The sequence below is a fragment of the Phocoena sinus genome, chromosome 5 (assembly GCF_008692025.1).
Source record: "Phocoena sinus isolate mPhoSin1 chromosome 5, mPhoSin1.pri, whole genome shotgun sequence".
Taxonomy (NCBI): domain Eukaryota; kingdom Metazoa; phylum Chordata; class Mammalia; order Artiodactyla; family Phocoenidae; genus Phocoena; species Phocoena sinus.
In genome coordinates this window covers 122,431,070-122,458,432 of record NC_045767.1, presented here as the reverse complement: position 1 = coordinate 122,458,432, position 27,363 = coordinate 122,431,070, and the positions used below count along the sequence as shown (strand labels likewise).

At 38.8% G+C, this 27,363-nt stretch overlaps 1 protein-coding gene across 1 annotated transcript in view; it reads left to right on the top strand.

Annotated features, from left to right (window-relative positions):
- METAP1 (methionyl aminopeptidase 1) overlaps positions 1 to 27,363 on the top strand; it is a 68,409-nt gene that overhangs the window by 33,160 nt on the left and 7,886 nt on the right. Inside the window, exons 2-9 of the mRNA XM_032633140.1 lie at positions 3,875 to 3,926; positions 9,774 to 9,889; positions 11,462 to 11,522; positions 15,669 to 15,760; positions 16,494 to 16,577; positions 19,277 to 19,415; positions 21,169 to 21,300; positions 25,054 to 25,197. Coding sequence (XP_032489031.1) covers positions 3,875 to 3,926; positions 9,774 to 9,889; positions 11,462 to 11,522; positions 15,669 to 15,760; positions 16,494 to 16,577; positions 19,277 to 19,415; positions 21,169 to 21,300; positions 25,054 to 25,197 — 820 coding nt within the window. The remainder of the gene's footprint in view (positions 1 to 3,874; positions 3,927 to 9,773; positions 9,890 to 11,461; positions 11,523 to 15,668; positions 15,761 to 16,493; positions 16,578 to 19,276; positions 19,416 to 21,168; positions 21,301 to 25,053; positions 25,198 to 27,363) is intronic.

Sequence of the window (27,363 nt, the reverse complement as noted above, 5' to 3'; positions counted from 1 at the left end):
CCTCTGAGAATCTAATGCTGCTGATCTGACAGGAGGTGGAGCTCAGGCGGTAATGCGAGCGATGGGGAGCGGCTGTAAATACAGATGAAGCTTCATTCGCTCACCCACCCGCTGCTCACCTCCTGCTGTGCGGCCTGGTTCCTAACAGGCTACAGACCAGTACCGGTCTGTGGCTCGGGGGTTGGCAACCCCTGATGTAATCGGTTAATACTGAAGAAATAATTTATTCCTTTTTAGTTCTTGGGACTTTTCGATTAATCTTAATAATCCTCTTTTGTGGTAAAATCATAGAAAAATACTTGTTTTTCTGCCAATTTCCTATAACTCCATGGTGGGGAGGAATTGATTTTTTGTGCCAGTTGTGAGTGGTTTTTGCAGTGACAACAGATAGGGGTAACTCTAGTTTCCTTCCTGTATTAGTTTTCTATAGCTGCCAAAACAAATTACAACAAACTTGGTGGCTTAAAACAACACAGATTTGTTATCTTGCAGTTCAGTATGTCTGACACAGGTCTCAGGGCTAAAAGCAGGTATTGGCAGGTTGGCATTTCTTTCTGGAGACTCTAGGAGAATGTGTTATTTGCTCTTTTCAGTTTCTAGAGGCTTCTTGCATCCCTTGGCTGGTGGTTCCCTTCCTCTGTCTTCATAGCCAGTAATGTAACATTTCTGTGGCCATGCTTCCATCATTACATCTTTCTCTGACTCCTTCTGCCTTCCTCTTCCACCTCTTAAGGACCCTGTGATCACATTAGTCCCATCTGGGTAAACAGTATAGTCTCCCCATTCTCGAAGTCAGCTGATTAACAGCTTATATTCCCCTTTACCTTAGTTGTAAACTAACATATTCACAGGTTTTGAGGATTAGGACACGGACGTCTTTAGGCACCATTATTCTGCCTCCTATATCTCCCATCCTCCCCAAAAGACTGAGCTCGGTTTCAGCTTCAAAACTGGAGAAGTCTTTAATGTTGCATACACCTTTTTATACAGTTGAAGTCTGTTGAGGTTGTAGGTTGTAGTAGGAAGGAGGTAATGGGTTCATCTGGGATCTTTGACTCAACTGCTGCTGGTTGTGGAAGATGCGAGGGGAGTGAAGGGGAAGTAGTGAAGGTCTGGCCCTGGAGGGGGAAACCAGCCGAGGCTGTTGGGTAAATCTCTAGGGAAAGCAACTTTTAGCATCACTGGTGTAATGGGTGTTGATTACTACATAGTCCTAGGGATTTCTCTTTTTTTCTCCTTCTATTTTTTCTTTAGCTTTCCTTTTATTCCTGGATTTTTTTGTGTGTTTGCAAAGTCAAAACGTTTGTAGGGATTTGTGAAATTTCTTAGTATTTGTAATGATTTATTTGAGTAATTTTAAATTATTTGAAGGAAAGACTATAAAAGTCAAAGCACCAGTAAAATCTATGTCTGGTTGAATTCATTTTTCCAATTTATTACTTGAGTTCATTACTTGAATTCAATTTACTACTTGAATTCATTTTCCCAATTCAGTACTACTTACTGGTGTCTGAATTATGTCACACAAATGTATTTTCCCAACTGAAAAGTCTAGTCTTTCTAGTTATTTATTTATCCATTCTGATCAATATTCAGGTGTTCACTGAAACTCCTCCATGTGCCAGGCGCTCTGCTTGGCTCTGGAGATATAGTGGTAAACTTGACATAGTCCCTTCCCTCACGGAGCTTACAGTCTAGTCTAGTAGGGCTGTCAGCACATAGTAAACAAAGTGGATATGACTAACTGGGAGTCAAACTACTATAAATCATGGAAGAATCTGCAAAATTTTCCTTATTTTTATTTCCCGCAGTGTATGATTACTTTATTGGTTCAGAGTTCTTTTCAAATACTTCAAAATAATTTGATGACATGAAATTGAAATATAACTATAGCTACTATTTACAATATTGACTAATGTTTTTTGGCTTATTTGAAGTATGTAATCTGAAGTTTAGGTTGCTTTATTTATTTTTTGAATTTTATTTCTTTATACAGCAGGTTCTTATTAGTTATCTATTTTATACATATTAGTATATATGTCAATCCCAGTCTCCCAATTCATCACACCACCACCCACCGGCACCCACCACTTACCCCCTTTGGTGTCCATACGTTTGTTCTCTACATCTGTGTCTCAATTTCTGCCCTGCAAACTGGTTCACCTGTACCATTTTTCTAGGTTCCACATATATGTGTTAATATACGATACTTATTTTTCCCTTTCTGACTTACTTCACTCTGTATGACAGTCTCTAGATCCATCTACATCTCTACAAATGATCCAATTTTGTTCCTTTTTATGGCTGAGTAATATTCCATTGTATATATGTACCACATCTTCTTTATCCATTCGTCTGTCGATGGGCATTTAGGCTGTTTCCATGACCTGGCTATTGTAAATACTGCTGCAATGAACATTGGGGTGCATGTGTCTTTTTGAATTATGGTTTTTCTCAGGGTATATGCCCAGTAGTGGGATTGCTGGGTCATTCTATTTTTTTAAGGAACCTCCATACTGTTCTCCATAGTGGCTGTATCAATTTACATTCCCACCAACAGTACAAGAGGGTTCCCTTTTCTCCACACCCTCTCCAGCATTTGTTGTTTGTAGATTTTCTGATGATGCCTATTCTAACTGGCGTGAGGTGATATCTCATTTTATTTTTACTTTTATTTTTTGTGGTACGCGGGCCTCCCACCGCTGCAGCCTCCCCCGTTGTGGAGCACAGGCTCTGGACGCGCAGGCCCAGTGGCCACGGCCCACGGGCCCAGCTGCTCCGCAGCACGCGGGATCCTCCCGGACCGGGGCATGAACCCACGCCCCCTGCATCGGCAGGCAGACTCCCAAGCACTGCGCCACCAGGGAAGCCCCCTCATTGTAGTTTTGATTTGCATTTGTCTAATAATTAGTGATGTTGAGCAGCTTTTCATGTGCTTCTTGGCCATCTGTATGTCTTCTTTGGAGAAATGTCTATTTAGGTCTTCTGCCGATTTTTTGATTGGGTTGTTTGTTTTTTTAGTATTGAGCAGCATGAGCAGTTTGTATATTTTGGAGATTAATCCTATGTCTGTTGATGCATTTGCAAATATTTTCTCCCATTTTGAGGGTTATCTTTTCAGCTTGTTAGCAGTTTCCTTTACTTTGCAAAAGCTTTTAAGTTTCTTTAGGTCCCATTTGTTTCTTTTTGTTTTTATTTCCATTACTCTAGGAGGTGGATCAAAAAAGATTTTGCTGTGATTTATGTCAGAGTGTTCTTCCTGTGTTTTCCTCTAAGAGTTTTATAGTGTGCGATCTTACATTTAGGTCTCTAATCCATTAGGTTGCTTTATGAAATGAGTTTTAAAATAGGCATTATCATTTTTAAGCTTTTCCAAATATTTAATGTAGTGAAGTTACAGTTGTTGATTTTCGCAAATAAGGTTTCCAATAACTATTTCTTATATATAAAGTTCTTTAAAATATTTCTAATTAAGGAAAGCCTGGGGGCTTCCCTGGTGACGCAGTGGTTGCGAATCTGCCTTCCAATGCAGGGGACATGGGTTCGCTCCCTAGTCCGGGAAGATACCACATGCCGTGGAGCAACTAAGCCCGTGCGCCACAACTACTGAGCCTGTGCTGTAAAGCCTGTGAGCCACAACTACTGAGCCTGCATGCCGCAACTACTGAAGCCCATGCTCCACGACGAGAGAAGCCACCGCAAAGCGAAGCCTGCACTGCAGTGAAGTGTAGCCCTCGCTCACCGCAACTAGAGAAAGCCCGTGTGCAGCAACGAAGACCCAGCACAGCCAAAAATAAATAAATAAAATAAATTTATTTTAAAAAAAAAAAAGGAAGGAAAGCCTGACACTAATTTTCATGTTTGTTCCTTTTAGGAATGTTTTAAAGGAAGCTGGGCTACTCACAAGTTACTACATAAGAAAGCAAGTAAGTAAAGTCACACATCTCTATACCATTTTTCTTAGAAGTGGCTTTGTGCAGAAGACAAGAATTCTTCCTGGTCTGAAAGCGTATATTTGAATGTTCTGATGGTATAATTCCAAAAGCTAGAATTAGGACATGTTTTGTTCTTTGTGGTATGTAATCATTTAAATAAAACATGACTAATACCTCTGTTAATCTTGTTTCACATATGTAACATGAAAACATGAGATGGCTGCCGCGAGTGGGATCTGGCTTGAGCAATACCAGAGGACATCCTAAACTTTTGGCATCTGGCACCCCCTTTCCTTTGCTAGAAGCCTTTGTGTGTTGTAGTCAAGGACGCACGAGCTATCTGGCTTCATTTAATCAAATCGCTTTTGTTCTTGTTTAGTTTCAATTTCAGTTGCTTTGTCTAACTCAAAATTATATCGCTTTGTTTTTTGGGTGTTTTAATGTTATTACTTACAGTCTAATGTTTAGTTTTCCTTTTTGAGACACCACAAAGTGAAACTATTGGCTGCTTTTTAGCTATTGCTGTCAACCACACTGATCTATTGCTGATTCGAATGGCCTTTTCTGCTTTCGCGACTCATCCTATAAATTCAAGCCGTTAGTGTAGCTAGCTCAGGACAACTCGTCACAATTACTTGCAAATTGACAAGGGCTTTTTTTCTTACAGCATTGCCATCCTTATGGGTGGATTGGCAGATAGTACGTGGTTCTTGGTATAAGGTTTTCTTTCAACTTACTGATCTTGGTATTTTTAGTTCATCTACTTTATATTTTTAAGGAATTTGCTGATTTAATAAAGTTTGGTAGATTGTTTTATGTGTGTATATACCTTAAAAATCTCATTGAGGTCAGTTTAACCACCATTTCAAGGAAAAGGAAATAAAAATTTTAAAAAGACATATATTCTGTGGTTGTATAAAGCGAAGTCTACATTTAATGGAAATGCTAGGCTATTGTGGGAGGAAATGTGGTTAGAGATGAGGAAACATGATGTGAATAAATGAGTTTAAAAAGCATAAATGGCAGGATTTGCTACCTGCAAAGTGTAGAGATAGTTTTAAATATGCCATTTTATTTTATTCACTTATACTTTAAATACTGTATATCAAATGTGTTAGGTATTTTTAGAGCTCTTTGAGCCAATTATTAACATTTTATATTCAGGAACTTAAAGCACAGGGAACTGAAGGATTGAGGTGAAAGAGTATGTTACTAAAAGAACTTGGGTCTTCCCTGGTGGTGCAGTGGTTAAGAATCAGCCTGCCAATGCAGGGGACACGGGTTTGAGCCCTGGTCCGGGGACATCCCATGTGCCACAGAGCAACTAAGCCCGTGTGCCACAACTACTGAGCCTGTGCTCTAGAGCCCACAAGCCACAACTGCTGAACCATCGTGCCACAACTACTGAAGACTGTGTGCCTAGAGCCCGTGCTCCGCAACAAGAGAAGCCACTGCAATGAGAAGCCCGTGCACCGCAACGAAGAGTAGCCCCTGCTTGCGGCAACTAGAGAAAGCCCGTGTGTAGCAACAAAGACCCAATGCAGCCATAAATAAATAAATAAAGAATGGGTCTCTACTGCAAGTGTTTGCCAACTCATTGAAGTGTGCTAGTTTCTTCAATATTGGGTTTCTAAGGATAGAGCTATTTCATTATGACTTACACTGCAAGAGAATTAAACAGCTGGTGTTTCCTAAGTAGTTGTTACTGCATTGGACTAAGACGGTTTGTGTTTTACTTATACCTCTAGAGTTTAGTATGGTGCCGTGTTTCAGATTGTGCCCTCTTGGATCTTAGGGGATGATTTCTTCAGTGGGTGAGCTTAATGTTCTTGATCACTTTGGGCTGTGTTGGGTAGAGTCAGCCCTCAGCTGCCAGCCCTGTGTCTTTCACGCCCTAATAAATTGACCCCAACTACCATTGTGGATGACAGTCCTAGAGGAGGGAATGATGTGGGGAAAGGTGATCTCCAGGGCTAAGAAGAGTTTTGAGAAAGGGATTAGGGCAAAAGAATGTTGGGCTGGGAAGGAACCAGGGCATCTTAAAAGATAGCACCTCATTCCAAGAAATAATAGTGAAATAATGTAGCAAACAGTTCATGTGAACTGATCTCTAATTAAAGATGACCCATTTATATTTATGTTCATGAGGGATATTGGTCTGTAATTTGCTTTTAATGTCTTTGACTGGATCTGGCATTAGAGTAATCCTGGACTCATAGAATGGGAAACATTTCCTCCGCTTCTATTTTCTGGAAGAGGTTGTGTAGAATTGGTATTATTTCTTCTGTAAATGTTTGGTAGAATTCACCAGTGAAATCATTTGGACCTGGAGTTTTCTTGGTTGCAGAAGCTAATCAGGCCTTAGGAATATTTCAAGTGTGAGTTAAATGACTTAAGAGCAGAATTTACTTTTTATGTGTCATAGTAAAGAAGACCAGTTAGGTTGTCAAGCCCTTAAATGCATGTAATGCTGATGCTTGGGTGCATATTTGTTACACATATCTCCTGCCAGAGTTTACACAGTACCATTGCCTTTGATCTGTAAAAGTTGTAGCACTTCACATCTCAATACTATATTATTCTACACTTTTTACACTCACCACTGATATACTCAGTGTGTTTCTTTGCTTCCCATTTTCCTAAAGTAAAAGGTGGACATGGTTGACAAGTATCTTTTTATTTATTTATTTATTTTATTTTTGTGGTGTGCGGGCCTCTCACTGTTGTGGCCTCTCCCGTTGCGGAGCACAGGCTCCGGACGCGCAGGCTCAGCAGCCATGGCTCACGGACCCAGCAGCTCTGCAGCATGTGGATCTTTGCGGACCGGGGCACGAACCCGTGTCCCCTGCATCGGCAGGCGGACTCTCAACCACTGCGCCACCAGGGAAGTCCCGACAAGTATCTTTTGAATAGCCAAAGATATGATATAAAAACTCGTTTAAAAAAACAACACAAAAGAAAAACCTCTGTGGGATTCCCTGGCGGTCCCGTGGTTAGTACTTGGCGCTTTCACTGCCATGGCCTGGGTTCAATCCCTGGTCGGGGAAATAAGATCCTACAAGCCGCACAGCGCGGCCAAAAAAAAAAAAAAAAAAAAAAACACCTCTAAATAATACTTTTTATTCTACTCTTCTACCCTTCCAAATTAGTGTGCTTGAATTTTGGATTGCGGAGGGAAGGTATTAGATAATATTTCAAAACCAGTTCCACCAAGTTTTGTGAGTACGGATTACTCTAAGCCTCACTTCCAAGCTGCCGAAATCATGCATTTATTTTGAGTGTTAAATAAACAAATCTATGTAAGTGCTTGGTGTATGTACAGTGCGTAGTAAGTGCTCAGTAGCCATTTAATAATCATCTCTGGGAAAACTGAGTCAGGATTGTGATCAGAAGATTCTGTTCCAGGCAAAGCTTAGATATGGGCAGTTCTTTTGTGGCAGCTGAGGCCACCTGCACAGAACCTTTTAAAGAGGAAAGAAAGAAAGGTGTGCTGTACTTGGTACCTGATCTTGCACATATCAGGTACTCTTTGACACCACCTGCAGCTTACCTAGCCCTGTTGCATTGTGATGTTTGAAAGACAGCTTACAGATGTTTGTTTATGCTGTCCTGTGCTTTCACAGTCATTTGAAAAAGACCAGTTAGTATGCAATTTTGTTACCAACCCCCAGTCCAATTCATATTTATTAGATTTTTATTACGTATGTGTCTGGGACTTAGGGGCTTAAATCAATTGATCCGTAAATAGTTTACATTAAGAAAAACTTACTTCGGAAGAGAAACTTTCCCTAAGTAAATTATACCTAGAGACTAGAAAAGGGCTTGCCGTATTTCATTCTTATTTAGATAGCTTTTGGGTTATATTATTTGTTGGAGGTCTGCTTTCAATTCTCTTGAAAATCGATTGTGGAAGGTTCAGAATCCAGATCAGTAGGAAGGAAAGATTTTGCATCCTTCATTTTCACCCTCCCTTGGATGATGTTAAAGCAAAAAGCCTGCATCTTGATTGTTGTTCTGTCCTGTTCTGGTGAAAATTATTCTTGAAGTTTATGATTCAGACAGAAGCGCTTGATGCAATCACAGCTAAAGCAGGTGTAAGTTGGCCTGCATTTTAAACTATTTTCTATAATGTTTGACCCTAGTGGCAGTGAATGGAGTCCATTACTGTCCTGGAATGAGAAACAGTTTCGTGTGAATGTTAATGTCAATAGGAAAACTTTCCTGAATTTCATAGGGGAGAAAGATATCTAAAATTTAGTAGTGTAGTAGAGCTCTCCTTTCTCTTTTTCTATTCCTTTACTTTTTTTTCTTTTGGCTGCGCCATGTGGCATGAGGGAATCTTATTAGTTCCCCGACCAGGGTTTGAACCCGTGCCCCGTGATTGGGACTTCAGAGTCTTAACCACTGGACCGCCAGGGAAGTCCCCTCTATTCCTTTACGTTATATGTAATATTATAATTGTATTTTCTTCCAAAACACTGTGAATGGATTGGTGGTATTTTTGCACTCTTTTCAGTTGCCCCTTAAGGGCCTTTCGATCCCAAGTTGACCACATGCTCTTTGGAGAGAGTACTGGACTGGGAAGCAGCATTTCCACATTTCTGTGCCCATGTGAACCATATTGCCTCAGTTTCCTCATATGTAAAATGAGAAGATGAGATTAGATTGTCTTTTTCTTGTTGTTGATAACTTTAGTCACCATGCTGTAATTTCTATCCCCAGGACTTATTTATCATATGACTGGAATTTTGTACCTTTTGATCACCTTCACCCATTTCACCATTCCTCTTTAGCTTAAGATGACATGATTCCATCTGTCCGAAATCAATTTTAAATAGATTGCTTAAAGGGGGGAGTTTTTTCCTTGTACACTTCTAAAATTATTTGGAGATTGCCTTTTAAAACCTGTGCTAGCATTACAATAGTCAGGAAGACACTGGTGTGCGTTGGGAGGTGTATAGGCTGCTACTTGGTGTAGGAGGGATTTGAATTCCTGCCATTTAAACTCTTAGGTTAGTAGTTTTATTTCGGTTTTTGGATAAGAACTGCAGTTAATGTGCTCAGATACCATTAAGGGTAGGTTCTGTGTGAAGAGTTTTAGGTGTATTTCAGTAAATACAACATTGTATATTATTAACTAACCTGGTAGTAAGGTATGTGTTTGGTTCTTAATTTTTCTAATGAATTTTCAGTAACTTCCGATTGATTGTTCCCTCCCCTTATCTTTGCCTTTTCCTACTTCCTTCTATTACCTACTTCTTTCTGTTACCTCCTTCCTGAGAAAAGGCAAATGGTACTCATCAAATTTTCTAAGCAACTTAAAATGTTAACTTGAAAGTCATTCATCAACTAAGTGAGAAGTTTTTGTTTTTTACTTTAAATTTGCTTTGGGATTATTTAGAATCTGTTCTTTTAGTAAAAGCACAGAATCCATTTGTAATATCTGCTCTCAGTTGGGAAGTTTTCCCCAGGCTCAAATTTTGTATTTCAAAAAGCAGGCTTCCTATAAATTGACATTGTAGAGAGAATACATTTAGTATTTACTTGAGAAAAGGAGTTCAGCTATGAGCTGTTCCTATTCAACATTGTGTAAAAAATGAGAATATGTTTAGTTTGGGCTTTTTCTCCCAAGACACTTAGATCTTTGAGGAGTCATAGGGATGTGGACGTAGCAAGAAAGCGGTAGCTTTGGTGACTTAGGTTAGGGTAGAAGTTTGCTGGATTTTGTGCCTGGGCTCTTTGGCTTGGCTTTCAAATGGTGATAGTTAAAGTATGCTGCTGCTCAGTAGCTTGACCACTGAGGTGTTTCTTTCTCTCATTCATCTGTCCATCTCCCAGAAGATGAAAAGGCCAAGCGAGAATCTGTGTCTCCCTGGACTGTGGAAGGTGATATCAACACTGACCCATGGGCAGGTTATCGATATACTGGTAAACTCAGACCACATTATCCACTGGTGAGTAAATAAGGTAATAAAAATTTAACATTCTTTTAAACCAATTTTCAGTTTCCTAAAAATGATACTTAATAATTTGTATTCCAATTATGAATCATATGATCAAGATTAAGTTTACATTCTAGCTTTTTAACTTTTATGGTACATTATTTAGAAGTTAGTAGGGATAATTGGCAATCATGGATGAAGTAGAAAAATTTGAGATGAAGGATTCTTTAATATTTAAGAAAGAATGAGGTAGAATAGATATTTTTAGGCCAACATAATGGTAGTGTATATTACTACTTCTCTAAAATTTTTTCAGCGTGATATTCTTCTACCTTAAGTTTGATATGGCTTTTCTGCCACTCCTGTTCCTTCCAGCGTTCTTGGCAGACTGACGTCAGAGTCTTAACCTAGGAATTGACTTAAGTTGAAATTTATTTTCAACTCATTCTCAAATACTTAAATTCTTTTTACTGTTGTATTCTTTTTATAAAAGAGATATATCGGGGCTTCCCTGGTGGCACAGTGATTGAGAGTCCACCTGCCGATGCAGGGGACGCGGGTTCGTGCCCCGGTCCGGGAAGATCCAACATGCCACGGAGTGGCTGGGCCTGTGAGCCATGGCAGCTGAGCCTGGGCGTCTGGAGCCTGTGCTCCACAACAGGAGAGGCTACAACAGTGAGAGGCCCGCGTACCGCAAAAAAAAAAAAGAGAGATACATCTTTAATTTTTAAAATTTGGAAAAATATCAAAAATATAAGAAAGTTTAATTGTAGCTCCCAGAGATAATGTCCAGGAACATATTGGTGTACATTTACTTTGAGACATCATTTTGTTACTGATTGTGGTTCACCAATTTGTTTGGAACAACACGGGCACCTTCCTTGTCTGCATGTAATCTTAAATCTTTAATGGCTTCTGTCACTCTCCCCATTCCTTACATATCCTGGGAAAGGGGGTGGCATTAGCACTAGGCTCGATCTTCACAAAACAGATATGTTGTGATATTTAAGATGTCATTTAAAACTTTTTTTTTCATTTAAGTCAGCGGTCCCCAGCCTTTTTGGCACCAGGGACTGGTTTCATGGAAGACAGTTTTTCCACGGGGCAGGGTCTGGGGGGTGGTTCAGGCGCTTCTGTGAGTGATGGGGAGCGGCAGGTGAAGCTTCACCGCTCACCTCCTGCTGTGCTGTACGGGTCTCTGGCCAGGTGTTGGGGACCCCTGATTTAAATGAAATGAATGAACTTTTGAATTTGGTGTTTATTCCCCCACTTTTATTTTCTTTGTTAGTAGATTTTTTTTTTTTTTTTTTTTTTTTTGCGGTACGCGGGCCTCTCACTGTTGTGGCCTCTCCCATTGCGGAGCACAGGCTCCAGACGCGCAGGCTCAGCAGCCATGGCTCACAGGCCCAGCCGCTCCGCGGCATGTGGGATCTTCCCGGACCGGGGCACGAAACCATGTGCCCTGCATCGGCAGGCAGACTCTCAACCACTGCGCCATCCGGGAAGCCCTGTTAGTAGATTTTAATAATGAAAGTTACTTTCACGTTTGAATCAGATACATCTAACCTCTTCGTTTTTTTTCAGATGCCAACAAGGCCAGTGCCAAGTTATATTCAAAGACCAGATTATGCTGATCACCCTTTAGGTAAATTCTGCTGTGCTGTTTCTTCATATTTCAATTTGTGGGCTTGCTGACTACTACAGAGGAAAAGAGTGCTGTTTTAGTAGAAAAGTTTCAGTGCTGGATTTCTAATAAATGTAAATATGTTTTCAAGGCACACTAGAACATTTGAGAGCATTAAAGATTCTTTCCTCTCATTAGAAATCTAATCAATTCTGAAAACATTGTTTATGTGGCTGTTAAAGGCTACATTCAACATAATATTGTATTTAGTGTTGTTATATCAAATTCTAGATTTTAAAAATAGTTTTGATTTTAGCATGTTCTCCAACCTTAATTAAATAATATCCATCTAGGAAATAACAGATGGTGGAGGCCTTGAATGCATGCCTAACTAAAGACTCTGGACTGTAGCAGTAATAGACATAGATAGTAATGGTGATGTACTACATAGATAGTAGTAATGGTGATGATAATAATAGTAGTGGTGATGCTGATGATTCTATAACTGATATTTTTTCATAACTGTGTGTCAGGCACTGTGCCAACCTCTTTACATGTATTACTCCATTTAATACTTTCAACACTCCTGGGGTGGGTTCTATTGTCTTCTCCCTTTGTGGTTAATGATAGTGAGACATGCAGAGAAGATAGGTGCTTTACAGCATAGGCTAAAGTTGGATTATGTGAAATTACTGAGTTTGCTTGTCAAAAATGGTTGAATGTGGTTTAATCTACTGAGCTAAGCTACCTTTGCTTTTTTCTCAAAGGAAAAAAGGGAACTGTATTAAGTCCTTATGAATATAATTTGAAAATTTAGTTAAATTCCACTGTTTCAGATAAATTGAAGGAAAAGAGTCTGAATGATAGAATACTGTTGAGGATGTATAATTTCATTACACTGTATTTAATATTCTTGAATATAGTTTTAGATTGTATTTTTAAAGAGTACATAGATAAGGTAAATTGTAATAGGATAAAATGTTGCACAGTGAAAAGTGAGTACCTTTCCCCAGAAGTAATCACTATTAATGATTTCTTGTACAACTTTTCAGAGATATTTGTTGTGTGTACACACATTAACACGCCCCCACCCAATTATACACAAAACGAACAAACTATATATACCTTTTCACCTTGCTCTGTTATATTTTATGTTGTAAATATTCCATATAATCCGATATAAAACCATTTCTTTCTTTTTAATGACTGAAGTATTCCATTGTGTGGACATGTTACAATTTATTAAACCAGACTCCTACTAATGTATGTTTAGATTATTTCCAGGTTTTTACTTCTAACAATTTGACTGCAGGAATTGTTCTTATAATTACATACTTGTCCACATGTTGAGAGTATTTCTGTAGGTTAATTGCCTAAAGTGAAATAGCTAGATCACAGGATACATGCATTTTTAAAAATTTTGAGTGGTATTATAAATCTCAGAGATTTTTTTGCCAGATAAAAACATATGAGAGTCGCTTTCCCTGTATCTTTTTTTCTTTTTAAATAAATTTATTTATTTTTGGCTACATTGGGTCTTCGTTGCTGCGCACGGGCTTTCTCTAGTTGCCATGAGCGGGGGCTACTCTTCATTGCGGTGCATGGGCTTCTCATTGCGGTGGCTTCTCCTGTTGCGGAGCATAGGCTCTAGGCACGTGGGCTTCAGTAGTTGTGGCACACGGGCTTAGTTGCTCCCTGGCATGTGGGATCTTCCTGGACCAGGGCTCAAACTCGTGTCCCCTGCGTTGGCAGGCGGATTTTTAACCACTGAGCCACCTGGGAAGTCCTCTTTTCGTATATCTTCCCCAGCTTAGAATCTTATCAAGTTTTGCGATCTGTGCTAATTTGAAAGATGAAAAATGGTATTTTGCAGTTTCTTAAATTTGCATTTTGAGTAAGGTTGAGCGTCTCTATATTTTTAAAAATCATTTGTATTTTTTTCCTTTTGAACTGTCTATTCATATCCTTAGATTTTTTTCCCCCCAGTTAGATTACTTAGTTTTTTCCATACTGACTTATAAATGCTCTTTCTATATTAAGGAAAATAATCTCTTGATGTATGTACTATGAAATGTTTTCTCCCAATCAAGCAGTTACATTTTTGTCTTTGTAACATTACATTTATGACAAACTTTCAACATTCTTCTGTAGTAAAATTCATCAGTGTTTTCTTATAAGGTGCCTGTGGCTTTATGACCTAGAAAGACCTTTTGGGTTCAGAGATTATAAAAATATTTTCCCATGTTTTCTTCTATTTCTATAGTTTTACTCTTCTTCTGTGTGTGATAAAATTTTTGGCCCATCTGAAACTTATTTATCTTTAGGAGTTAAGTAGGGATGCAACTTAATTTTTTTCCCAGCAGAATATCTGGTTGTGACATCACAAGTTATTTTTAAAAATTAGTCTTTCTTACTGATTTAAAATGCAAGCTGTATCACTATATTAAACCTTCACGTCTTTAGGTTTTTGGATTCTGTTCTGTTTCATTAACCCATCTGTCTAATCATATGCCATTGCCAAACTCTTAATTATTACAGCTATATCATGTTTTAATACTTGATAGGCCTTGTTGCCCCCGCCTTTCCTCATTTTCAGAATTTTCCTGGCTGTTCTTGCATGTTTGTTTTTCCATGTGAAATTTAGAATCAGCTTGTCTGGTTCCCAAAAATGTCCTGTTGCCATTTTTTTATTGGGATAGTATTAAATTTATAGACTAATTTTGGAAGAATTGACACCTTTACAATATTGAGTCTTCCTATCCAAGAACAGGGTATGTTTTTCTTTCCTTCATTAGGCCTTTTTAAGGTTAAGTTATTCCTGGATACTTTATCTTTTTAAGTTATTCTTGTGAATATAATATCTTCTGTATTTTTTGCTTGTTTGTATATGGGAAAGTTATTGATTTTTATATATTTTTCTTATCTGCCAACTGGCCGAATTCTTATTTCTAGTCATTTACCAGGTATTCCCTTGTTCTAGGGATATATAATCATATCTGAAATTGATAAGGAGTTTTTCCTTTTCTTCCTAATTTTATATGTCTTGTTTCTTTCTCTCGTTTACTACATCTGCTAGTACTGTCAGAACAGTGCTAAAAATACTAGTGCTGATAGTGGGCATTCCATGATGTTGGTTCTTGGCTTGAGATTTATATTTATCATGTAAAAGTGGTAGCTAGCTATGTTATCAGACTTATCTTTCTAGATGATCATTTATTTTTCATTACTTAATCTATGGCTATGATGAGTTATATTAATAGTTTAATATTGAACTATCCTTGCCTTTCCAATATGAATCTCACTGAAGTCATGCTGTACTATGTTTTTTGGATTCTGTTTGATAATATTTTATTTGGTATTGTTATATCAGCATTTATAAAAAGAGTAGTTTATGGTTATATTCTTTTTGTCAGATTTTGAAATAATTATTATACTGGCTTTAATGCTTTTAAATGTATGAATAACTTCAATTAAGCTAATTTTATTAGTGAAAATTCTTAGGGCAGTATTTTTCAAACTTTGTTACTATGACCCAGAGAACTGTATTTTATAGCATGATCTGTGTATATGTGTGTGTGTGTATAAATTAACAGTCAAACATTTTACAACAGCACTTACTTGCTTACTTACTTATCCTGTATGATATAGTCTATTATTTTCTATTCCATTTATTTATTATAAAAAAATATTAGTCATAGCCCACTAACAGCCACTAAAGGGCCACAAACTGCCATTTAAAAAACACTGACTTAGGTTCCGGTTTCAAAAAAGAAATGAGTGTAATTAATTTATCAGTTGTTGATAATATACTTGCTTCATGAGATGATGATCATGAAAACAGTTATAAAGTGTATGGTGCTCTTCAAATGAGAATCACTTACTGACCTTATTAACACACTCCCTGGCAAATAATAAGTACTCAATCTTGAATGATTTCTCATAGATTTGGAAATTTGTTCTTTAAAATTGTTCTTTCAGTTTGTTTAGCAAATTTCATGTTGCAAGTAGTTTTTCAGAAAACCTGACCTGGACCCTCCCATATTATGAAATACCATGGTGTGAAATAGTGAGACCTGACTATTATTATATCACCTAGGGGATAATTACGCTAATATATACTACGTCTTTTTGTTCATTTTGGTTTTACTTACTGATTTTCTTTACCAGGAATGTCTGAATCTGAGCAGGCTCTTAAAGGTACTTCTCAAATTAAGTTACTCTCATCTGAAGATATAGAAGGGATGCGACTCGTATGTAGGGTAAGAGTTTTTTTCTCCCGCCCATGGGATAGAACATGTTTAAGTAGTTATAACACATGAAGTCAATGATTTGCTCATTTATAAAGGTAGCAAATGTTACATAGTAAAACTGTGACTAGCCATATTTACTTTATTTTAAAATTTATTTACTTTTTGAAGTATAGTTGATTTACAATGTTGTGTTAATTTCTGCTGTACAGCAAAGTGACTCAGTTATACATACATTCTTTTTTATATTCTTTTCCATTATGGTTTATTCTAGGATATTGAATATAGTTCCCTGTGCTGTACAGTAGGACCTTGTTGTTTATCCATTCTACATGTAATAGTTATTTTCTGTGGTTCTTTGAGGAAAATCATTCATCTATTCTTTTATTTCCCTCCCTTCCGTTCCCCATTGTAGAATTGTGAGAAGCTTCAAACTTCATCAGTTCATTATTGTTTAGATTACTTAGGATGTACATTTTCACATAGAAATCAGTCAGACGTACTTATTAAGCTATTTTCTAGTTAGCCCAATTTTATTTATATGTTTACACACACATGCATACACTTTTATTAATGGGTGTTAGAAATACATACAAATGGTTGTAAACTGAAAATTCAGGATTATAATATGCAAAGTGAGGTTCGTATTATCAATATCCTACAAAATCTAAGTTAGTCCAAAGGGTACAGATTTCTATTTCTATTTCATTTCTTCTTGAATGTATGAAGTGTTTCTCTTTTACAGCTTGCCAGAGAAGTACTGGACATTGCTGCTGATATGATTAAACCAGGTGTAACTACTGAAGAAATAGATCATGCTGTACACTTAGTAAGAATTTTAATTTTATGCTTTGAAAAATTTTTTCATACTGTTTAGTCTAAAACATTAAAGTAAAAATTAAGTAAGCCTAAGTTCTGAATATCTACACTTGGCTAATTTGAAAGCAAAGTTTTCACTTTGTTTCAAATATAGAAAGTATTCAACAGTCATTATTCCCATCTTTAAGTATCTGTGGTATTGGGGTCTGAGGTAAGCTTGAAATATCTTGTTTCTGAAACCTCACATTTCATAACATTTTAGTTTAGCTTTTATAAGATGATTAGCTTTATTAGCGCTTTAAGTAAATCACGCTACCACATGCATCAAATATTTTGAAATAAAAAAGAATATAACTTCTGAAACTAGATTAGTAGGAAAACATCTTCCTTTTTATATCTGTAATAACAAGGCCACAAACAGACCAGATACATGTTTGTAGTAAATATGGTATAGGTATACTTTTAAAGTAAAGATTGCTTATCCACCAAAGAGAGACCTTAAAACCCTTTAGTAAATAAATATTCATGATCATAAAAAAAAAACAAAAAAAAATACCCTACAGTAGATGAGTACATATATGATATGATTAGGTTATTCATAGTAGAAGAGCAATAATTAGTTAATAAATCACATGGAAAACTAGTTAAACCTGCTCTGGTAATCAAACAAATGCAAGTCATAAAGACCTACTAAATTAGTAAGTATTTTAAAGATGTTTATGTCCATTGCCTACGGGAAGATGGTGAAATTGGTACTCCTTTGCATGGTGGTGGTATTGTAAATTGGAACTATCCTTTTGGAAGGAAATTTGGCAATGTGTCTTGAGCTATAGAAATGTTTAGAACATTTTTTTATTTGGAATTTTATAAATCCTGATTTTTGGGTATTGTTCCATGTTATAAAGTACAGTTGACCGTTGAACAACACAGGTTTGAACTGCATGGATCTTTTTTTTTTTAGTATTTATTTATTTATTTGGTTGCACCAGGTCTTAGTTGCAGTGGGCTCCTTAGTTGCAGCTCCAGGGCTCCTTAGTTGCTGCTCACCAGCTCCTTAGTTGTGACAGGTGAGCTCCTTAGTTGTGGCATGCATGTGGGATCTAGTTCCCCGACCAGAGATCGAACCTGGGCCCCCTGCATTGGGAGCGCAGAGTCTTTATCCACTGTGCCACCAGGGAAGTCCCTGCATGGATCTTTTCATGTGATGAAAAAGATCTTTCATCTTTTTTTAATAAATATATATATCTACTGTAAATATATTTTCTCTTCCTTTCGATTTTTAAAAAAAATTTAATTAAAAATTTAAAAAAATTCTTTGGCCTCACCACGTGGCATTCTTTTTTTACTTATGATTTTTAGAATAGTATTTTCTTTTCTCTAGCTTACTTTATTGTAAGAGTACAGTATATAATACAAAGAATAATATAATATAAAGAATACAGTATATAACACATACAAAATATGTGTTAACCTGTCTGTTATTGGTAAGGTCAACAGTAGGGTATTAGTAAAGTTTTGGGGGAGTCAAGTTATATGTGGAATTTGGACTGCGCAGGGGGTCAGTGCCCCCCCCTCCCCCTCCATCCTTCCCCCACCCGCTGTGGCCCCAGGTTGTTCGTGTCAGCTGTATGTGGTATGCATTAATAGCAGTTTGAATGCTTCCTATAGGCCAGGTGCTCTTTTACGTGCTTCTTTTATTAACTCATTTAATTTCCCCAGCAACTCAATGAGATAGATGCTACTGTCATCTCCATCTTATAGATAAGGAAACTGAGACAGAGAGAGGTTAAGTTGCCCAGGGTTACACAACTTGTAAGTAATGGAGTTGGCATTTTCAGTCAACGCAATCTGCTTCTGTGTGCTCTTAACTAGTATTTATACTGCTGTAAGAAATACAGAAGCATATCGTTAAATATAAGGAAAAATGATAGGCATGTAGTTATTGATCATAATTTTTTTTGAAATTGAGGAAACTAATATAAATTTTCAATACTAGAATTGCCAATAAAATTATAGTACATTCCTCAAAGTGTATTCTAGGCAACTATTTTAAAATTATTTGTAGGAAGGCTGTGGCAATGTGGAAAGAGAAATTATGTATGCTCTGACTACCACTGTATAAAAACATCCAAGTAAAATAAGACTTATTTATGGGGAACCAGATCATTTTCTTAGAGTTTCTTTTGTTGTTCCACATGAATGTAGTGGTTAAAATGTCTCAGGGAATACTTTACCATCTCTTAATTATTACTAGTATTTTTATTTTTACTACTTTTATTTTATTATTAGGGATAGAGGCTTGTTTCTATATAAGAAATTATAACTACATGAAGTGTGCACATTAATTTAAAATTTTAAATTTAAATAATATGTTTTTAATAAGGAGTAGGTAATTCTAAAATAAAATCTTCATATAGTGACATCTGTATATGTAAGTATTTGAAATATGTGAATTTTCTTTTCCTTTGCGATTATCAAGTAAACTGGTTTGCCTGTGGTCTGACTTACAAACCCTACTATTTATCTGCTGTTTAAGGTAATAGCTACTAGGATTTCTAAAATAAAATCTTAAATAAGTTCTTCATTAGGAGCACTTGTACAACAAAATTTTCCACGTTTTTCAAATTTTAAAATGATTAATTGTATACAGATTAACTTTTTCTTTGGCACATTCCAGATTATCCTCTCCGTATTTTTAATTTATTATAGGCATGCATTGCAAGAAATTGCTATCCTTCTCCCCTGAATTATTATAATTTCCCAAAGTCTTGTTGTACTTCAGTGAATGAAGTGATCTGCCATGGAATTCCAGACAGACGGCCCTTGCAAGAAGGTGATATTGTTAATGGTAAGAAATAAGTGTGACTTTTGTCACTGTTAGCAAAGAAACAGCAAGGCTTTGGGAGTCTAATAGTGACTTGCATTTTCTTCACTTGCTTCCTGTCTTTTACTTTTGTCATATTTAAAACTTAAAATAAATTGAAAATCTCTGGAAACCTATCTTATGGTTTTAAGATGTTTAACTGCTTTCAAGGTGCTTCTAGTATGATGTGCTTGATACAGGTTCTTTAATGCAGATGATCATTATGTGATTGGTAAATAGGGGAAAGATGTCAGTGAAGTGTGGAAGTAATGTTGATTCAAGTGGGATTTTTTTCTGCTTATTCCTTTTAGTCCACTATTGGTTTTGAAGAAATCAGGGCAGGCTTTCTTACAGATAAAGAGAAATCATTAGTAATATATGAAGCTCTTAAGAAAAAACGCTAAAAATTCTGCAGAAGTATTGTCCTTGATGTAAGAAGTTCAGAAAGTGGCTTTAGGGACCACTGTGTTAAGCTATTTTGGGAAACTCCAAGTGCAGAGAAAGAAGCTGCAAAAAACATTTTCCTCTGTGATTGAAAAAATGTTGATGAATTAGGCTCCCCTCGATGGTATCTTTAATATTGATGAACTTGGTCTCTTTAGTAATCAGATATCTTCAAGGATCTATATATCAAACAAGGAAGCCTGAGCCCAGGTGTTAAAGGCTACAGAGAATGGACCAACTGTGATGCTGGCTGTGAATGGTAGTGGGGACTTGACCAACACTGTTTTTTTTTTTGCTTGTTTGTTTGTTTTTTGGCGGTACGTGGGGCTCTCACTGTTGTGGCCCCTCCCGTTGCGGAGCACAGGCTCCGGACGCGCAGGCCCAGCGGCCATGGCTCACGGGCCCAGCTGCTCCGCGGCATGTGGGATCCTCCCAGACCGGGGCACGAACCCGTGTCCCCTGCATCGACAGGAGGACTCTCAACCACTGCACCACCAGGGAAGCCCTGACACTGTTTTTGCTTCAGTTAGAGTATCTGTTTATAAAGTTCCATAAGTTTTGAGGGGTCTGCCCAATGCTGTTTTTCACATATAAGCCTTATTATTTTTATTACACACATAACGTGTGAGGTTTTTCAGGAACGTGAGTGTTGTGCTAGAGCCAACACACCTATATTGCGATATTTTAAGTGGATTGAAAATTTATGGTTTAAGAATACTCATTTAATGTGCTCCGTAGTATACATTTAGTGTAGTTTAGTGGTGTAGTGGTAATCTGTATTTTTAAACACAGGAATAGTCACAAATCAGTGAAAGGCAAATGAGTCTTTGAAAAATAAGTGTAGAATAGTGTAAATGTTTCTATTTATTGATTCATTAGGATGAGGAAAAAGTCGTTAAAGATAACTAATGAAAGCAGTATTTCCTGTTTAATGTCAAAACATGGCAAAGTCCTTCATTTAATGTTCTTAACTTGGGTCATTGATCTTGCATGAATGTATCCGGGGATACATTTTTCTTCTGCCGTAAACGATCTAACCACTGCTGTAAGAGTATTAAAGCCCACCGTCTGGCTTGTGCTGGGAGACCACGGACCTGTTTTCCACAGTGAGTTCATTTGCATTACAGACAAGAAGTGTCTCTTGGGCATTAAGTATGTATTCATCGGTGTCACTTGTGAATGCAGAAGTTATCTTTCTCATTAAGCTGCTTGATTCTGTCATGTTGGAGAAAGTTAACTTCAATTTTGAGATAAAAAACAAGTGTGGTCTTTATGTTTGCACATTCTTTTGCAGTGGACATCACTCTTTATCGCAATGGTTATCATGGGGACCTGAATGAGACGTTTTTTGTTGGAGACGTGGATGAGGGAGCTCGGAAATTGGTTCAGACCACGTATGAGTGCCTGATGCAAGCCATTGATGCAGGTCAGGCTCAGTGCTGGGCACCCGCTGGAGCTACTGTGTGGTGTGGGCCTTGAGTGACCTGTCACTATACTGTGCATGCCTTATCCCTCCCAGCTGTGCCTCTATCCTACCTGAGTTAGCTTTGGGTTTGGCAGTAGTAGGTTTAAGGATGATTTGGGAATCCCTTGATGAGGATGGACCGGACTATTGCTTATTCTTTTGACTCTTCTATGATTTATCTTCCTTTTCTCTGGCTGATAAATGAGGAGGAATGTGTGGATACTTTTTTTTTTTTTTTTTTTTTTTTTCCTGCGGTACGCGCGCCTCTCACTGCTGTGGCCCCTCCCGCCGCGGAGCACAGGCTCCGGACGCGCAGGCTCAGCGGCCACGGCCCACGGGCCCAGCCGCTCCGCGGCATGCGGGATCCTCCCGGACCGGGGCACGAACCCGCGTCCCCTGCATCGGCAGGCGGACTCCCAACCACTGCGCCACCAGGGAAGCCCTACTTTTTTTTTTTTTAACGTCTTTATTGGAATATAATTTCTTTACAATGTTGTGTTAGTTTCTGCTGATTCAGAAGGTGAATCAGCTATACATATACATATATCCCCCTATCTCCTCCCTCTTGTGTCTCCCTCCCACCCTCCCTATCCCACCCCTCTAGGTGGTCACAAAGCACCGAGCTGATCTCCCTGTGCTATGCAGCTGCTTCCCACTAGCTAGTTATTTTACATTTGGTAGTGTATATATGTCAATGCTACTCTCTTACTTCGTCCCAGGTTCCTTTCCCCCTCCCTGTGTCCTCAAGTCCATTCTCTATGTCTGCGTCTTTATTCCTGTCCTGCCCCTAGGTTCATCAGAACCATTGTTTTTAGATTCCATATATATATGTGTTAACATACAGTATTTGTTCTTCTCTTTCTGACTTGTGGATAGTTCTTGAGTGCAACTTTTCTCCTACTTTTTAATTATTTTGTGAAAGAATGTGTTAGATTATAAGAGAAAAATGAGTGATCTTCCTTTACATTGGTCTCTCCTTTTTTGTTTTTTAATCTCTCTTCTCCAGAGGTGTCCACTTTTTTTTTTTTTTTTTTAATAAATTTACTGATTTTGGGCTGCGTTGGGTCTTTGTTGCTGCGCGCAGGCTTTCTCTAGCTGTGGCGAGCGGGGGCTACTCTTCGTTGCAGTGCGTGAGCTTCTCATTGTGGTGGCTTCTCTTGTTGCAGAGCACGGGCTCTAGGCACACGGGCTCAGTACTTGTGGCTTGCGGGCTGTAGAGCGCAGGCTCAGTAGTTGTGGCGCACGGGCTTCGTTGCTCTGCATCATGTGGGATCTTCCCGGACCAGGGCTTGAACCCCTGTCCCCTGCATTGGCAGGTGGATTCTTAACCTCTGCGCCACCAGGGAAGTCCCCAGAGGTGTCCACTTTTAACATTTAGGATTTTTTCTCTGCAGTACGTTAATACACACATAGAAACACACATAACTGTATGTATGTATTTAGTTAGGTTAAACGGAATCATAAGATTTGCGGTATTCTATAATTTGGTACTTTTCAACCAGTAATATCTTAGAGGTCTTTCCATATTAGAATACGTACATACCTGTATACGTAGATCTCCATTCTTTTAATGGCTATATATTATATTCCGCAGTATAAAAATTTCTACAGCTATTCCCCTACTGGATTTTGGTGTTTTCCATACATCTTGCTATTGCAGTGAATAATATCTTTGGGTAGAGGTGTATTTCTGTGGGATTTTTCTCACATACAACAGTTCATCCAGGTTTTTAAAAATTTATGCCATATCTTGTGAGGAAAGAGAAGGAGAGTCTTGTTGCAAATGTTAATAGACTATTACAAAGGACAGTTTGAGGGCAAATAACTTTTCAGTTAAAATCCACAGCATTTCAACCTTATTGTTCAGTGTATTATCCACCCCCTACCCCCTGTTAAATAAATCTGATATATCATCAACAATGTATTGGACAGGACAGGGTTCTTAGGCAAAAATATAGGATATGATGCAATTTTTACTAATTTAATGAAGTCAGAGGAATGAAAAATGAAAGCATGTGATTATATTTATATATCAATATGTGAGATATTCTTTTCCTTATTTTTCACTGTTGATTATACTTAAAAACTTCGATATTCTCTGGTATTGTGAGATGAGGACTTTAATATTTAGTTTCTCATTTTGGAAGCTTTAAATCATTTTTAGGGTTTCTGTGTTCAATGTTTATGTCCCTTTTGCTTCTCTGTGAGTTGAAATAACCAGACAGCGGGAATGTTGTTTCACAGTGACAGAGGAATAAAAGTTGCTAAGAAACTACAAAAAACCAAAGTCTTCATTAACAGTAGACAGGAAAGAATAGAAGTTGCTTCATTCTCTGGAAAGTGCTATTAACACATTTGTATGTATCATTCCTGCCTCTTGTTTTCCAATAATTTAGCTGCCCACTCTGGTGCAGAGCACTAGAGAGCTTGACCAGCTATGAAATTAGCCTTCTAGAATAGGGCTTCTCAGTCTACATGCTAATGGCATTTTGAGTCTGATAATTCTTTGCTGTGGGAGCCTGTCCTGCGTACTGTAGGATGCTTCGCAGCATTCCTGGTCTCTACCCGCTAGAGGCCGTTTGCACCACCAGTCCTCGTTGTGACAACCAGAAATGTCTCCACATATTATGAAGTGTACTTCCCTCGGACCAGAATTCCCTCTGGCTTGAGAATTAGGGGAGAAGTCTCCTCTCTCACCCTCTGTCATTGTTGTTGAACAGTTTCTTGTGTGTTGTGCACCATGGTTAAAATTTTCCTTTCCTCCCTGCTGACTGGGGCTGATAGGACGGCTTGGATGGAAATGCAAGAAAATCATTATGCAAGTCAGCATGTTCCTCAAAAATCATTAACCTCCCGCCCCCCCAAAAAAAGTCAAGCTGGAACATGTGGTTAAGAGCAAGTAAATGTTATGAAAGTGATGCCTTGAGCCGTTCACCTGGAAATTTGATTGATGGGAGAGGATGTGTTGTGCCTGCACCTTAGGTTGGAGATGAGAGAGGCACAGTAGGGGACTGTAGGGCGTGGGAGGACCCCCAGAACCGTGGCCGGGTTCCCTAGGAGTCTCCATGCTAGGAGAGCTGTAGCAGCAATAAGAACCTCTTCTTTGGGTTTTTATTTAATGAGTGGTAAAAGTCATAAAAATTAAACGGGGCTGGAAATATACAGTGAGAAGTACCTTTCTACATCCTACTCCTAAGACCTTCTGCAGAGGCAACTATGAATAATTTGAGAACCACTTTCATGGGGATAAAGAAGCCCAGGGGAAGTAATTCTTTGAGAAATTGACCAGACTAAAACTGAGGACAAGTCAAGTTCCTTTTTGGACATTCCTTTTTCTCCTGATGCTCTTTCCTCTCTTATCTCTTCTGCTCGCTTTAATGGAAAGCACACTGACCTTAGGGAAGACGAGGAAGAGAAGTGTGTGTTCCATTCTCTTGTTTATTCAGAGAGGAAGCGGTGCCTCTCCCAGCCCCTTACTGCTGCACACACCCTCTTCTTCTGCAGCAAAGGAGGAAACCCAGGTGCTGCTGGCTTGGATCTCAGCTTTGCCGTCTCCTGGCAGTATAGCCTCTTTGTGCTTCGGTTTCCTCATCTTGAAAGTCTCGGAATGTAGGTGTGTAAAGCCTTCAGAAAGGTTCCTGGCATAGACAGTGATTGCTTAGTAATTATTAGTTTTTCTTTCTCTTTGTCATGAGTCTTCTCTTTTCCTTTCAGTGAAACCTGGTATTCGATACAGAGAATTGGGAAACATTATTCAGAAGCATGCCCAAGCAAATGGATTTTCAGTTGTTCGAAGCTATTGTGGGCATGGAATCCACAAGCTTTTTCATACGGCCCCCAATGTACCCCACTATGCCAGTAAGTACTGTCCAAAGATTTGGTATTTGCTAACTATTCATTCAACAAATATTCAAACATTTAACAGGACCTACTGTTTTGTATTTATTAAAGTAATCTATTAGCTGTTATAAATAGACCCCCCCAAAATGTAAACACAAGGCACATAACAGTCCACAGCATATGTGTTTGGTCACTCTGGGGGGGGGTGGGACAGTTATTCTCTGACCCATGCTCTTGTCACTTTCAACCTATAGCTTTCAAGATCACTTTGGGGGTTCCCCTCCTAGTCGTACAGATATTGGGGACAAGGGGAGAAGCATGGAGGGGTATGCTTGGGAGGTTTTAATGGGCCAGCCTGGACTTGGCATAAATCACTTACATTTACTTTTCATTGGCAGGACTTCAGTCACATGGCTACACTAACTGCAAGGGAGGTGGGGAAATGTAATCCAGCTGAGTACTCGGGAAGAGAAGGAGACTAGTAATTTTGGTGAACAGCCAGTACTCTCTGCCACATGCATTCTGATTCCTTAAATGAAATTGGTTCAGCTGGGTTTGATTTGAGTTCTCAGTACACGTCACCTACTGTATTCTTTGTTGGTATAGAGGGGGATCGACAAAGTACCTTTTGTTGGGCTTCCGTGGTGGCGCAGTGGTTGAGAGTCCACCTGCCAGTGCAGGGGACACAGGTTCATGCCCTGGTCTGGGAAGATCCCACATGCCGTGAAGCAGCTGGGCCCGTGAGCCATGGCCGCTGAGCCTGCGCGTCCAGAGACTGTGCTCCGCGGCGGGAGAGGCCACAACAGTGAGAGGCCTGCGTACTGCAAAAAAAAAAAAAAAGTACCTTTTCTCAAATTGAGTGCTGTCTGATAGATTAACAAAGGAAGTTTTGGGCGATTAATGTCTTACAGAAACCTTTCTCTTGGAGAGTTAAGACATGCAGGGGTGACTCTGTTATTTAGTGCTAGAAAGGAAAGCCGTCCACAATAAGTGACCTAAGAAGGAATTTAACAAATATGTAGGAGCCACTGCTATGTAGACACTTTCATGTACCTCCTTGTGCTTACGTTTTTCCTCATATGCACAACAGCAGGGAATGGTACCTACCCTAGAACTGTTACTAGGATTAAGTGAGATAATGCGTGTTAACTTTTAGAGTGATGATGATGATGATGGTGATGATATACATTATCTCATTTGATCATCACAACTCTGAATAATTTCTTAGCCCTATTTTTTTTAATTTTATTTTTTTTTTATTTTGCGGTGCCTCTCACTGTTGTGGCCTCTCCCGTTGCGGAGCACAGGCTCCAGGTGCGCAGGCTCAGCGGCCATGGTTCATGGGCTCAGCCGCTTCGCGGCATGTGAGATCTTCCCGGACCAGGGCACGAACCTGCGTCCCCTGCATCGGCAGGTGGACTCCCAACCACTGTGCCACCAGGGAAGCCCTCTTAGCCCTGTTTTTAAAAAGCAGATTCTGTGTTTAGGGAAGTGATGTATTTATTCAAGTCCACACAAACTAGTAAATAAATGTCAGGTGTAGGATTGGTACCTAGGTTCTGTCTGGCTTTCTAGAGTCAGTCTTTCCCGTGCTGCCTAGGAAGGACTGAAGCAGTTTGGCGCTGGGTCTTGTGGGAGAAATATAGATTGAGATTTTGCTTTGCTGGAGAGATGAGGAAGGGCATTCCAGGTGGTGGGGAAGCATGAATAGGTGCTTCAAGTTGAGACTGAACAGAGACAAGATAAGCTTGGGCTGAGAATTATGTGTTAAGGACTAGAAATAGGCAGTGCCAGATCGAGGATATTTGACTTCCTTTTAGGGATTTGTAGAACATTTTTTGGCAGAAGAATGGCAAGGTGAAATTGCCACTTGGGGAAGAAAAGTTAGCAGTGGTGTCTAGAATGTATTGCCGGTGTGAGTTAGCCAGGCTCGTCAGCCTGATGCACCGTTGTCGTAATCCAGATGTGAGGTGGTAAAATCTAAGACGTCAGTAGTTGTGAAGAGAAAGGGAAAGAGTGAGAAACGTCTCAACAGGAGAAGCTAGAGAAGTCACTTAGGGCACAGCATTTGACATAAATCAATAAGCATTTATCAGCAGACCACATAGTCCTTTTTATTTCAGCTGGAATTGTGCTTGAAATAGAAGCTAGCAATAGAAAATAGGTAGCCAACTTCATTCCTTC